The 15,828-nt window shown below is 39.9% G+C and overlaps 1 protein-coding gene across 1 annotated transcript in view; it reads right to left on the bottom strand.

Moving 5' to 3' along the window:
- The window catches only part of Moxd1 (monooxygenase DBH like 1), a 78,364-nt gene that overhangs the window by 16,051 nt on the left and 46,485 nt on the right, over positions 1–15,828 (bottom strand). Inside the window, exons 5-9 of the mRNA XM_057761985.1 lie at positions 6,354–6,533; positions 5,960–6,062; positions 3,987–4,153; positions 2,782–2,973; positions 678–737 (exon numbers count right to left, since the gene is read on the bottom strand). Coding sequence (XP_057617968.1) covers positions 678–737; positions 2,782–2,973; positions 3,987–4,153; positions 5,960–6,062; positions 6,354–6,533 — 702 coding nt within the window. The remainder of the gene's footprint in view (positions 1–677; positions 738–2,781; positions 2,974–3,986; positions 4,154–5,959; positions 6,063–6,353; positions 6,534–15,828) is intronic.

Genomic DNA, 15,828 nt, shown 5'->3' with positions numbered 1-15,828 from the left:
ACCTCCTAATTGGCAGGATGTATTTTCTGATTTTTCAACTTTATATTCTCTGTCTGAACCCAAACCACTTATAACAGCTTTATAAAACAGAATACAATCAGTCGGTATTTTGCCAAACAATCAGTCAGTATATTGGCCTAGTTCATGCCTTTGTATATAGCTTTGGAGTAAAGATAAAACAAGCTGGTGGGAGATGACCTCTACTTGTGTTCCTAGCAGAGACCAAGCAAGGCATGAAATATCTATTTCCTGAGAGTTTGGCAGAAGTCCCCAGTAAATCTGTTGGGATTGGACGTCTGTTTGGGTCGGAAGCTCTGAGTTAATGTGCTTCGTTGTTCCTTTTGAAGTCTGGATTTATGTAAGTGAATAAGTGAACACCCAGGCAGACCCAAATAATGTAGAGACTAGTTAGGGCCTTGTCTCTTTGATGAGGATGAAGATAAGGAGGCATAGCTTTCCCAAAGCACCAGTAAATTACAGCATAGTCTTTTTCCGTAGTGCCACCAGGTTTTTGAAGTCTGGTAAGACACGAACGCAGCTCTTGCTTCCCCTCTATGATGCTTCATGATGAAGACCTTCAGAGTTTTGTTTCAAGATAGGAATAGACTTCTCAGCTTCAAAACCAAAGGTTATTCCTTCCTCTCTTTAAACGAAATTTAAGAATAATATTTTCTTACCCATGTCATCCCAGATCGGTCCTTGGTGTTGTACCGACATTCAGTAATCAGGTTATCTCCCTGAAACAAAAGCAAGCACCTTCAGGTTAGAGTTGGTGCTCTTTTGTCTATATAATCCATCTAATCTGTCTAATTGTTAGATCAGCAGTTTATAGTTACTGCATGAGAAAGCATCAGGCAGTTTGATTCAGAAGATGTTGATATGCTTAACCGTAGTGTGTTAGCGTAATCCGCAAGCAAGCAAACAAGAGGACTCTTTAAGTTCAGAGCAGACTCTCCAGTATTCTGGCCAGACACCTAGGTAAGAAACTGAACAATCTGGGCACAATTCTTTTCATCTGAGCACAGTGATTAAAAATAGTACTTACTTTGCACAGCTCTTTGGAGGCGATTTGACGATATAATTAGTATTCATTCTTTAGTAGCGATTAACATGTAATGAAATAGTAGGCAAGATCCTAACTGTGATTACTTCTGCACCCATGATCACCCCTAAAGCTCTTTAGTGATGTTCTCCTTTCCTTAGAAATTATTAGTAATTTATTATGCTAGTGCTTTTTTCAACTTTTTGAACATTACAGCCGACAGGAAGAATGATGACATTTTTATAGCTTCCCGCCATGTAGATATTTCTGCTGGCGCCATTTCACAAACTATATGAGAACCTAACTTTTGAGAACAGATTTAAAGGGCCAGCGAGATGGTTCAGTGAATAAAAGTTCATGCTATCAAGTGTAACAGCCTGAGTTTAATCCTCAGGGCCTAGGATAAGAAGGAGAAAAAGAAGCATCCTATTAAGTGCGTGGAACAACTCTACATGAGCTGGATGCTGGCATCTCTGGCACTAGCCCCCTGGTTTCCCTCACTGCTCCTGAAGATCAGTCTCTCAGCTTGAATATGGCCCTAATCACAGCACCCTTGTTAGAAATTGATGTGCTAGAATAGCCAGTCATGAGACGAATACAATGAGACAAAGTGTAGCATAAAAAGAATCACACCAAATCACTCTTTCTCAAGACATCTTACATATGCCAAGGTATATAAAAATTTCTAAAAGGTGTAGTGAGTCAGATTGATGAGTAAAGTGTGGTCATTTAAAAATAAAGGCCCCCTTTCTCTTCATTAGCTACTTCTGTTTTTCAAACTTCCTTCCAACATTTTGTTTTTTTCCTGAACTTCATCCAAAAAATTCTACTGCAAGCCTCACTCACCTAGAGAAGACCTATATGCCGCTGTCATTTCACAAATTGTATAGATATTTAACATTTAATACTCTATATAAGGCTTGGAAATTGTATGACTACTGAGTCCAATGAGCATAGGACAACATTTGAAGGGAGACAATGCATCAAAAAATCAAGAAAAAAGTGAAAGGTTTCACTATTGTAAGACATACAATTCTCTTCGGACACCATAAACCAAAGAACTGCTACATAATTCGTTCATAAAGCAAAGAATAGTTAATTATGTCTGATACCTTTCCTTGGGTTTGTGTGCGTGCACTCATACACGTACATGTGTGCAATCACAGATCCTGGCTGGCCACTGAGCTTCCCATCTCTGCCTCCCAACATGCCAGTCACAGGTATTCAGGGCTGTATCATTTCTATAAGGTTGCTGGGGACTTGAACACAAGTCCTCTTGATAGCACAGCAAGACTCTTAACCACCGAGTCATTTCTCCAGCCCTGCTCTTCTAAAGGAAGAATTATTGCTCGGTTCATTCTTCATGAAAATGAAACTGATAAGATGTGTCCCCTCCTCAATCTATCATAACGTGCAATTTCACCATTATTGTAATTGTAACCCAAAGAGTCACTAGTCAGGGATTGGAATCTGAACCCTTCGGTTGCTTGGTTTTGTTTTGTTTTGTTTCTTTCTTTAATCAAGAGCTTGCATTGCCTCCAGGGGATGCTAAGAGAAGTGAATTTCCAGTTTGGGAAGCAGATCAAACGCATTCCCTCTGATGTATGCAACACCCACAGTGGGTGGCTTCAAGAATATGAACTTGATGAGCAATTCTCTTGGCTAGCAGGATCCCTACTGCATCCTGGGAGATCAGCCTCAAGACACAACATTTTCTGACAAAGAGCATGCATGCCTACTGGTAAGATTGTTTGCTCTTCTTTCAGATACTGAAACTCCTGGAAATTGAAGTCGAAATCATCATCGTAAGCCAAGGACTGCATTTCCTCCCCGTGGCGAAAATGACGCAGCCTGATGCCTCTGCCTGCCAGGTGAGCGTGGAGAAGGACAGCGAACACATGGATTCCACTTGGCTTCTCTGCCACCAGGGCCTGCGGGATAGCGAGGAGGACCCGATTAGCCCATGGAAGGCATGCTCAGACAGTTCAGGCATACTTGAGGTTCAATTGAAAAAAAAAAAAAAAGATGAAGCAATTTCAGTGAAAGCCTGAGCTGCCAAACACTTTGAATGTGGATTACTGACTACTGTCTTTGTGCTCACCATTTGCCAGGAGAAGGAAGGGGAAGGTACCAGGTCACAGTGAACTTAGCTTTCTCTTCACTGCCATTGGTCTGTGAAGAGACAAACCATGGCCCAGTGAAGACGACAGCTGCAGGTCGCTAACGGGAAAATGTAACCTCTCAAAAGGAGGACCTGTTCCCAGATAGAAAAGAGCATCTTCCCCAGTGGAATGAAATGATTCACCCTGGTTCTACAGCTAATATGTGTTGTCATGGTAATTTAATGGGGGTGGGGTGGCTAAGTGACTCAGATGAACATAATCTTTCTGCTTCGCCAGTAAATGCTTGCAGAATCCCATATTTCAGAAATATGATCCACACTGAATGAAAGGCTTTGATTCAAGAGAAAACCTGTTAATGAGAGTAGTCATGAAATGCCTACAAGGTTCCAACTTCCCTTCTGTACCATGTATTACCATGTGTTTTGCATTGTTTTTACTGAAAGAAGAGAATTAAAAAGCAGAGGAAAAGAGAAAAGCCACAGTGAATAGTGGGAAAGTATGGGAATAACAGGTAAAACTGGGAAAGGAAAAAGAAACTACACAAAGGAAGAAAAACCATAAAATGCCCAAAGGAAGTAGGAACAAAAGCAACCAAGAAAGGAGAAAGCACCCTGGTTATTCGGCCATCCATCATTCTTCTCTTCCAGCCTTCAAGATTCAGAAGAGGCGGCAGCCAAATGTCCTACTGGGATCACACCGATAGCTTTCCAAGATGCCATTATTGAAAGCATAATAAATGTGCATGGAAACTTTCAGAACTCGGTGTCTAAGAGCATGCGCTAAGCTGGGGATGACAATTTGTAGACTGTGGCACAGCTTACCTCCTCTAGGCACTCCAGTGTGCAGTGACCCTCAGAACGGAATTCGGGCATCCCTGGAGGGATCATATGGAAGAGGCTCACCCAGAGGCCGGCCTCAATCACTCCTGCGTCGTATTTCCTTATGTCCGTGGTATGGAAAAACCTCAGCCCAGAACTGTCTATCAAGCCTGTAACAACAGCAAATGACGAAGAAAACTGGGGTACTTTAAGAGGAGTTTTCACGGTTCTTTGAAATGGACCATTTATAGGTTGATTTAATGGAAATTAAAATCTCATGAGAAAAAGAAATACAAACAGAAATAACTCGAAGACAAAAATTAGCTTTGTGAACAGAAACCAGAACAAAAGTCACCACATTGTCTATAAGTACCATAGACCCATGCCACACGCTATGGGGGGTATGTTTGAATTATCTAGCGGACATATTCCACAATTCTCTAACACAAGGGCAGAACAAAACTTTTAAAGTCATTCATCATAAGATTAAATAAGTCCAGAAGTTTTATTTTATGTTGCTTTGGGATGACAATCTCCTTTTACTTATAGGTACAAACCATTCAGCTTAGAAATCATCTTCGGATAGAGCAAACTACTAAAGCTTACCTCTGTACAGTTTGTTAACATTCTCTTCATCCTTAATGAACTCATCGAAGAGTTGCTAGGGCTGATGCATGAACATGGTGGGTATTGTGGGGTTAAAAGATGAATAACAAATTCTTTGCTATGACATGTTGCTGACAGGAGGGAGAATACATGACGCAGATACTAGAAGCCTGTAATTAATTTTAATTAATTGAAACCCTTCCCAGAGGTACCACGACATATACCTATGAAGAATCTGCTTTTACAAGGAAAACTTTGACAGTCTACCACGGCATCCTCCTGATTTAATTGGGTCAACAATGAGATACTCTTGTACTATCAGATACACCCTCCTTTGTATCGATTGGTAGAAACGTGGTGTTACTTTAATTGTTTCTCTTCCCTACAAGACCATAACCTTCGTTTCTGTCATTTTGTTTTGTTTCACATCAGGGTCTCACTATGCAGATTGAGATGGGTTCAAACAGACAATCCTTTCTACCAGGTCCCAAGTGCTGCAAGTACAGGCATGCACCAGTATACCCTGCCATGATTATGACTTCTATGACTGAGAGAGTATCTTTTTCACTGATGTTTGATGTTTACTGGGAAAAAAAATGTGAATTAAAATAATTAAGATTGCTTTCATTGGCGAACGCACAGTGAATCTCCTGTGTTTTTGCTTTGAAAAAAAATGGTCTCAGTAAATTCAGAAACCAAGTGGATATCCTCATAGCTACCTCTCTCATACAGTTTCTCATCATAGATATTTCTTTAGTACACTTGCAGAGAGCCTATCAAACAACAAATTGCCAGTAGTTTTCAGTGTGAGGGATGGCAGTAACTGTTTCATATGTACAACTAGAAAGAAAGGTGTTTAGGGCTGGAGAAGGCTCCCTTGATGAAGCACTTGATCTGCAAGTGTGAGGACGTCCTGAGTTCCCTTTTTAGCATGTGTCCACCAACTGGGGAGCAAGTATTCAAAGGCACCTATGGGTGACAGTCTTCTCCAAAACCCACATTCTGTCTCAAAAGATGAGGTGGAGGGCAAGTGAGGAAGGTATCCAAAATGACCCCTTTGTCTTCATTTTGAACTAATTTATATCACAAAGGGAACTTCCATTTTCCTACTTCCTGGTGAGAAATATGAGATGTATTCTTAGGACTTGTGACGATGTATGTCCGTTTGCCTAGATGCTACTGGTTAATGGCTATTGCCTAGTGTCAGTCTGAATGGCATCCTGTTTTGCTTCGAAAAGCATCTTAATTCAGATGGCAAATGTGCAGGTTAACACTTCCTTACAGAGTTTCATATTCCACTTCATCTATGTTACAGACAATAGTTATCTGATATTTTAAAACTAGCAGTTAAAAATAAAGAAAGAGCTTACCTTTCTTATGTGTGGGATTATCATAATGCACTTCTAAAAGCACATAATGAGGATCCAATGGCATGCCGAGGGATAATCCAACATGAGGTGGATAAGTAAATCCCTAAATATGGAAAAAACTTCATGAGACAGTAACCTGTGAAAGTCCCTAAGAGTGCTGGTTCCCAAACCCAACTATTCCCCCACGACACTTCAATTTTTAGAACAATACCATTCATCAAACACAGATCAAACATAACCATTTAAGGGAAGAATCTTTTCCTATAGACTTAGAAATATAAGTAAATTTTTATTTATTTTTGCATGAGAATGGTGTGTTTCTGCTAGACCCATACATGTAGGAGAAGCACAATCAGGTAACTGGCTACAAACTGGTCATCATCATTAGCCTTACCTCTCCACCAATGGCCCAGGCAAAAATCACAGTTTCACAGGTCAGAAAGGCATCAGGCATGTTTGGGTGGTAGCACTCATGGTCATAGTCCAAAACACTATCGTTAAAGTTGCTGCTGCACTGATAGAGGAGGATGTGATGGACCAGGCTCTCATGGCCTTTCTCTATTACCGGCTCAACCTACACAAATACAGATAAGAGGGGGGGTGTCATAACCAACAGCGCCTTATAACATCCCAGAGAGAGCGTGGAAACAGCACCACTGATTGCTCGGTCTTCACAGGAACATCCCTCTCTGTTATAGAAAGGGAACTGAGATCCAAGTATGCGTTGTCCTGAAGATGGTGGTGCTGGTGATGATGCGAGATGACAGGGTGACAACAGAGACAATCGTGTATTTCAAGAGTCGCAGGACTTCACCAACTTTTTTCTCTTTCCATCATGTCTAACTCATGTCTATTTCCATTGTCCATTCTGTAATACATCTTCCTCTCTTTCATGCCCCTCGCTTTGCATTGTTATTGTTCCCTCTTATTTTTCCCTCACGTAGAAAATATATATCAAGGCTACCAGTACAAACTCTCTGTCTCTCTCTTCTCTATCTCAAAATATTATTCTTTCCCTACTTGAAATAACAGATGATATCTTGGTCATTTTTCTATAAACATGGGCTGGACATGAAATAAGGCCCAATAATGGACATTTTAATTTTAATGATAAAGTTGCAGTTCTAACAGCAATTTGGGGAGATGGAATTTGGAAGTCAAAAAAACCAACTATTAGTGATGAACTACTATGACGTTTCTTGAGTTATGAGGTGGATCTGAAACCAGTTAAAAGGGAAAGGGTAATTGGCACTGATGGCCCATGTGAACAGCTCCTTTCCATCAACATCTTTGTAAGTCTCCTTCATGGACTTGGGTCCTTCAAGATACTTGTGACTATTTCACCCAGCTGCATACGAACCCACCCAGAACGAGTTGAGCAGGACGCCCTTCCAGAGATCTCCACACCCAGATGAAATGGGAGCCTGGGCTCTGGGTATGGGCATCAGCTCCAGAGGACCTGCTATACTCCAGTGGTTCTGGTGTTCTCAGGGCTCAGCTACTCTTAGGCTTTAGCTCTCTCTCTTCACTTGCAGGCACTGCATTCAGAAACACTTGCTGCAGATTTAGACGGAGCAACTTTAGCCATTTTCTCCTAGGACATTGCATCTGTTGTTTTTATAGATTTTCTCATTTTGGAAGGAAAATCCAAATAGCCTAAGAAGCACAAGGATGTAGCAGGGAGAGGTCTGGAGCAAGCTGCTATGAGATTCAACCTTTTAAATCCCATTTCCTATTACCTACTTGCACATTTCTGACCCCCAGTTGTAGAAATAAGGTAGCATCTGGCTTTGTTTTTGATTATCTTTAAAGGTCATAAGTCCTGAAGGCATAAACTATTTCTTCATTTGCTTGAAAATGACAGGTATGGTTCAAGCATGATTATAAAATTAGCCATAATTGCATAGAAGTCTAACTCAGAACTTCTTTCAAAATTGTGTTTCCATAGCCAGGATAAATTGTCCTGTGATATTATAGACTTATTTGGGTACTTCAGCTCACCCACAAAGATAAGACAGAAGCAAAGCTCTCCACAGCCAGATATTCAAATACATGTGAGGTTTTTGTTACATGTCTGGGAAAAGTTCAAGCAGAGCCTGGAGTGTGCACAGAATTCTGCAAATCAGAACTCAGAAGGGAGCCACAAGAACAAGAAGGACCTGGCTTGCTGCAGACACCTTCATCATGACATAGTGAGAGGAAGTGAAGAGTATGTGGTGCTGGGTGATTGTTAAGATTTGGGAGCCCCAAATACCACTATAAAAAATGCCTTTTAGGAGTAAATCTTTGTTCTTGCAGGAAGTATTGAAACAAACATCAAGCTTCTAGATTATAATGCCTTCTTTGAATAATGATATCTCTCCTTTATCCAGCAACTCTCATGTACTACCCACAGGATCATTCTCTGTTCCTATATCTGGTCTATAAACTACATAGATAAATGCTCACTGTCTCCACGAAATAAATAAGAAAACCGAGATTCTAAGAGAGTAGGCAATAAGCCACAAATACTGCGGTCATGGAGTGAGAGAAAGATGAGAGACCAGACTGCTCTGACCCCAAAGTCTCTTCTAATGAGAACATGCTGTGGCAGGAAGGTGTGTTGGAAAGCCACCAACACTACAAGCCACTACCAGTGGGACAGAGGTTGAAAGCCTACAATAAGCCTAGCTAGAAACAGCTGGTAAGAGAGAAATGGTATCACAAGTTAACGCCAGGAGAGTCTCTGGGGCACAACCAGCAAGAGGCACCACACAAAGTTCCCATCAGAGAAGCTGAATCAAGCTGGAAGTCTTGTGCTGGGTCTCCTGATCTTCTTATTATCCATCCCCCATGGCCCCTTGGCCTGTTAATATATCCTTTTCTTAAAGAGAACAAAAGACAATGTGTCTCCAGTGAACCTACCAGAGCTTCAAGGAGAATTTAATTATGGCTTCATCTACAGATTACAAATTAAGGGTATAACCTAAAAAAAAAATTAAGAATTTTTTTTTGAGGAGTAAATTACTTATAAAACAGAAAGGAAGCTTGATGCAGACCTGACTATGTGAGAAAATGGAAAGTAGTTTGGAAGAAGCAAAAACCTTTGGAACGTAAAGGAGGTGGGGGCAAGAAGGCGGGGGTGGGGAGGGTGCTGGGCAGAGAGAAGGAATCATGTTAGCTCTGCCCCCACCTTTAGCTTGGATAGAATGCTTTTGTGGTTTCAAGAGGTCCTGTTTGCAGCTTTTTATTCTAGCATCCCAGAAAGCTGATACATCACCTGGTCTGAATTTTGTACCATAAATTAGCAATTTTCAGGTCTTATATGGAGGTCGTGACTGCCCTTGCAATTGTTCAGAACACAGAAAGCACAAGGATACACGCGTCCCTTGTGATTAATACTATCTTTATCTAAAAGTAAACCTTCGTGTATTTTGCCTTAGTTTTAACGTGGCAGTATAAAGGGAGAAGTACCTTTCTTGTCCTATCCGCCTGGGCTAAGCATAACCACGGGGCACTGGTGACTAGAACTCTTTGGATTGATTTCCATGTTCTCATTCTTCCAAGTTATCCGCCTAAGATGTGGTTCCTTGCTTGTTGGAACATGAGTGGAGGAGCAGAATGAAGCTCTCCAAAACCAACTTGCGATTCAATAAATTAAAGTTTGAAACAAAGTGGAGAGGCGACGGGAGGAATCTGGAATGAGCTGGAATTTTTTGTCAAGTCCTATCACTTTTCTTCCTGCCGATTCTTATTCCTGGTGCTCTGCTTCATGGGCCCCCTTTCCGCACAACCCTTCCACAGCCAGGCCAAAGTTAATATCCATGGGAAAATTCATCAACTCTCTCTGACAGAGGGCATTCAAGGTGAGCTGGCTCTTAAAGTGGCACTACCTCTGAGGTCCCGGGCAAAGCTGTTGGTAGGTCTCTGCATGAACTCACTGGCATGCTCATATGAAGATGGTGGAGGAAATGTCTACCATCACCTGGCCTGGACGAACTCTCATCTCTGAAATGAATGACGTGAGCATAACAATACATTCGACCAGACTGAGTTGGAATGGAGTCTTCATACCACAAATATTCCACTCTGAAAGCAAGTTGGGGATCAAAGCGAAGCATTATTTGATGTGGCTTCTACAGCCCAACAAGAATGAACTTGGCAGAGAGAGGAGGTGACAAGAAGAGGAGGTCAAACTGGGGTAGACATGAAAAAAAAAATAATGGGAACTAGAAGTAGGAAGAAGAGAATTCTGGGAGATCATTCGCCCCTTACTGTAGTGCAGAAGCCTCACTAGGATTGCCATCTTATACATATCACAACTGATCAGCTCAGGGATGGGCACCCAGCCCATCTATCTGCCATTGTTTGTTATTTAACTATAAGAAATAATCTGCTGTCTTTAAAAGACTCACATTATGAGGTCAGAAGATGCCACAAGTGATGTGCTTCAGCACGTGGGAAACAGTCCCAGCGCAGAGTGTACGATAAAGCCAGCACATAGAGAAGGGACAGTCCCGGGGAAGCTTTACTATGTAAGGTTTCTGTATCCAGTTCCTTCTCTGCCATTCTGAGATTTAGTCACTTGTACACCTCAGCTAATACAACCTTTTCCTCCCAAGCTGGTTCACTTTGTTGTTGGTTTTGTTTAGTTTTCCATTGGCCATCCAAAGCCATGAAAACATGAATACAGGCCACCAGTTTATCCACAGGTCCTGCACACAGCACCTTGAAGCTCTCTTATTTTTCTTATCTTAGAAATACTGTCACCTAATGTTTTTATTTACTATTTTAACTGAATCTGAGCAAGTTATCATCAGTTATTTCAGTGTATTCCCTGTAAGTGTTCTAAGAGAGAAAAACCAAAACACAGGCTGTAATATACAGACCTTTATCTCCTGACTCCCGTCCCCAGGGTTTCCACACAGACTCCAGCATTTAAGCTGCTTCACTTGACGAACATGCAAGCTCCCTTCAGAAAGGTAGCATGTTGTGACAAACAGCCATTTATGCCTGAAATGACTTTAAAAACCTTACTAAATACAACATTGAATATTGAGAACCTGCTGAGAGACATCTTGAGAATGTCTTTCATGTTATTCTCCAGCCGTTTTTCCTAGCCCGTACTTTGCACACACACACAGAGAGGACCTCCCGTGAGAGCAGGGAGCAGCCCTCAGCAGTTATCAATGCCAAGATTTTGTTTTCATGTGATAGTTCAAATCAGGTGTACAACATTGCCCAAATCTAGGGAATCAGAAGGTTGGTGTCTTCATTGCTCATATTTGGAACCATCAGATGCCAACCTTCCAGATGAGTGTCTTTATTTTGGACTTCCCAAAGGCCAGAGTGATAAGTAAACATCTCTTCTTTATAAATACTAAGGTCTGAATTATTTTGTTACAGCAGCATAAGCAATCTGAGACAGATGTTTGGACACTTGTCCCCTAAAAGCACTCCAAGTACCAGCCAGTCTTCCCAATACAGCAGTTTGCACACTGGCGATCTGACCAGTAACGCTGAGCTATATATGGTAATTGAGCAGAGGAGTTTTCTGTTCTGACAACCATGGCCTTCTCTCCTTAACTAGCGGCATGTTAGATATCCATACAGTCCCACTAACATGAATTCTGAGGCATTGAACCCCCAAATTTCTCCTTACACACATATCCATTCTTGCCACCAAAATCTCATTCACTCAGGTTCCCCTCCATCCCATTAGTCGCCTTTATGCAACCTCTTGAGTAACGTATTACTTGTCTTTGGAGCCCATTTTGTTTCTTTGGATGCCTCCTTCTATCTGGCTCACATTTGTCCTGTTTCTCTAAGTTTTCCCCAGGACGTAGAACTGTGTGCACAGCCCGATGACAAAGTCTGTGCTTTGAATGCCAGGTCTGCCACTCACAGGCTTTGTGAGCTGATGCTCATTTCTTTACCTTGGCTTAACCCAGTTTTCTTATTTATGAGTGGAAATCCGAATCCAGTTTTAGTCGACTTTGAAACTGAAATGAAAGAAGTACATCCAATGCATAATATACAGTGAATTCTGGTAAAAATTGTACTAAATTCTGTCCAACATAGTAGATAATTATATTTTTAATTGAATATAATTATTGCACAAGTGTATTACCCCCTTAGAGGAACAACTCATTGTTTTTCTCATGCCACCAATAAAATAGACATTTTCAAAACATTTAGTGTGTGCACGTGTGTGTGTGTGCGTGTATGTAGTAGATGCAAATTATCAAGAGAGTTAACAAAAAGCACCATGGAAACAAACTCCTGAACACATCCGTAATAACAAGTATGTACAACACACAGAGAGACACACATGTACAAACTAGACATTCTCTGACATGATATCTCTACATCGCTATAAGTGTGCACTGTTTTCAAAAGATATCTTCTTTTGTACATTTCAAATTCTGAGAATGTATAGAGCCAAGGGTGTATACAGTTCATATACATGTGGTTTGAATTTTTTAATGCTATAGAAAAAAAAGTTTAGATAACATTCAAACAATTTTATTTTAAACAGTATATAATCTGTGGTGCAGCAATATGTCAAAGGGATGAATGTAGCTAGATTTATGACAGACCTACTCAGGATGGACAGACATGGATCAACTTGTTATATTGTGTGTGAGCACTGCAGAAACAGGGAACCTTTTACATAACTGCATATCATATGGAAAGCCATAGCTACGCAATGAACACATATATCAACTTTATTTATGTGCCTCACTGCTAATCCTGGAGAAGAAAACTAAATGCAGCAGAAGAAAAAATTGGAAGTAATGCTAAACTGAGCAAAGATAAGAAAAATAATGGAAAATTTATTTGCAAATTTGTGCCAAACAGAGGGTGAGACCCTGTCTCCAAATCAGTCACACGTCAAAGGCACAAGAGTGAAAATAGACAAAGTACATGAACTCAAAGTCTATGTAACTACACCCCCATGGGTACAAGGGAAAGACACCAAAACTCATTCGTGATGAAGTATATGGAAACAAGAACAAAACAGCATGTTCATTTACCTGCCAGACTAGATACACTTAGCTCTGTTAGCAGGTAATGTTGGCTCAAAAGAATGCAATGACAAGAACCTAGAAATCACTTCAGGTAGTTAATTAAATTACAGTAAATTCAGTTAACAGATACAGTCATAAAAACGAGATATATCTCTGTTTAGAATGTAACACTTTAGGAGACATGTCTAAATTTAGAAGGCAACTGTCATACCTTATCAGAGTCTGCGTTAGAGTGTCCATGGATCCTACAAACACCTGAGGGAAGTGTTTATGTGAGGAAAGATTGATAGTTCTTCGTGGTTTCAGTTCGCAGTGAGCTGCTTCCATGTTCCCAGACTTGGGAGCACTTTGTGACGGAAGGGTGTGATGTAGAGTTCCTTAACTCACAAAGGCCAGGAGGAGGAGAGAGTGAATGGAAGGGGCACGTGGCAGGCTATGTCCTCTAAAGGCACAGCCAGTGACCTTCTCTCATCAGTTAACCCTTCTCCCACAGTTCCCACACACCCCAAAGAATCTATTTAAATGCTGGGTCTGTCAAGGGGTTAAACCATTCATTGGCGCGGAGCCCTCCTGACCTACGACCCCTGGAAAAGCCCTCACAGACACACACAGAGACTGCATAGGGACCTCTCAGCCCTGAGAATTGATCATCAAAATTAACTAAAGTCTAAAAGCCAAATGAAAATATGCATATATATATATATATATATATATGTAGAGAGAGAGAGAGAAATATCATAACAGACAGGTTTTCATACAGATACACACAGATATATGGAAAGAGAATTTTTCAGAAAAATCCAAGAAGGTATTAGTGATGTTTTGTGAAGAACTTAGAGAGAGAATAGAATTTTGTTCTTTAATAACTTGGTTTGTTTTGCTGCAAAAAAAGATATTAATTCACAGCACACACTTAAAATTCTGATTTTATCACTAACTTAACATTATGAGTCTCCATTTCCTATCTTGTAAGGCAATCATGAAGGCATCAGTTAAAGTGGAAATCTCCCACAGTAGAGAGTGGTCACAAAAGCATCAACCCAGAATTAATGATCATATTTCTCCCCACAACTTGTTATTTCTTTGAAAAATTAAATTATATTTATTATGGGCTATCATAGTTACTTAGGAAGAGTCTGTGCAATCCTTCAAAACTATGTATGTCTATCCACCAAACTCTCCACATGCTAACCTCCACTTAAGATAGAAGCAGGCTGTGTTATGCCATGGCCCAGAAGGAAATAACATGCATTGTGTTTCCCAAGAACTTAGAAGAAAAGATTCAAATGTTTTCAGCATTAAAAACTGAGCAATTTTGAGGAGACAGATATATGTATCCTGATTTAAATATTATTCAACAAATGTACATGTGTACTGAGTCACTACATGGTGTTCATATAGCACAGTTTCTATGTTTTTTACGTATCAGTTAAAATTTCTTTTCTTCTTTTTAAATATTTATTTATTTATTGTGTATACAATATTCTGTCTGTGTGTATGCCTGCAGGCCAGAAGAGGGCACCAGACCTCATTACAGATGGTTGTGAGCCACCATGTGGTGGCCGGGAATTGAACTCAGGACCTTTGGAAGAGGAGGCAATGCTCTTAACCTCTGAGCCATCTCTCCAGCCCTCAGTTAAAATTTCTAACTTAAATGTTATTGATATGAATTTTCCAAATACTGAGTTAATACAACACAATTAAACTCACTGTATAATTTTTATTTAAAGTTAATATTTAGAATAGTATTAATTGTAATAGATTTAAAGATAGCTTTGTCTAACAATGTATATATTCCCTTTCAAGACTCAATTATAGTCCTGGAGGCTTTCATCTCAAAAAATAATCACCACAGTTTTCTTATTCAAACCTGGTGTAAAATTTTCCCAGCACTAATGTACAGGTTCCTTGACTGCTTCATTCCTCATGAGAAGATGCCAGCAGGAATATCACAATCTCACCTGGATTCTACACTGTGTATTTTCTGTTCTGAGCTGTTGCTCATTTCTGGGTCTCCTTTAAAGATCAGCTTGCTGGCTCTATCTTGATTGTTGTTGTTGGAGTGTATCTTTATTCTATTTTATTATATTTTTAAATGTGTGATTTCATAGTCTTAATGCCGAGCATGTTGGGACAGAATTTAACAGATGACTCTAAAGGTAAAAATGTCAAATCCCCAAACTGGAAGTGGAAAAAAAAAAGATTTTCATTTAGTTCAATCTAACTTGCAAACAAAACAAGTTGAACTTATCAATTAAATCCTTCATATTTTAAGTCTAGTTTCCTTGTACTATATATACAAAACAGATAAATCTTTATATACAAAATATATATTCCTTGTAATATATATATTAGATATATGTTTATATATTACTTTTCATCCTGAAATTTTGATTGTCTATATTAAATATAATTTATTATAATGATTTTGGCAGTTTCAACTAAAGTATACTATTTTAGCATTTATTCATCATTTTTTTCTGATTTTTTTCAGGACAGGGTTTCTCTGTGTGTAGTACTGGCTGTCTTGAAACTCATTTTGTGGACCAGGCTAGCCTTGAACTCACAAAGACTGCATGCCTCTGCCTCCCAAGTACTGGGATGAAAGATTCATGCCACCACTGCCTGGCTAGTTATCATAATTTATTGATGAATTTATTTGCTGGAAGAAATCACTAAACGAGGTGTCTTGTTCTTTTCTTCGGAGAGCAGGGAAGTAATACAATGGCAGTTTTTATTCCTTCAGACATAATCTAAAGATTAGATCTATTTGCATGCAATACAAATTAGGAACATTGCTTCGTACAGAATTCTGTGCTGGACTTCATCCAAAATCCCAGAATCCATTACTCCTTTAAA

Source organism: Chionomys nivalis, chromosome 2, assembly GCF_950005125.1.
Source record: "Chionomys nivalis chromosome 2, mChiNiv1.1, whole genome shotgun sequence".
NCBI lineage: Eukaryota > Metazoa > Chordata > Mammalia > Rodentia > Cricetidae > Chionomys > Chionomys nivalis.
Note: the sequence above shows the minus strand (reverse complement) of the source record. Positions and strands in the feature narration are given on the sequence as shown.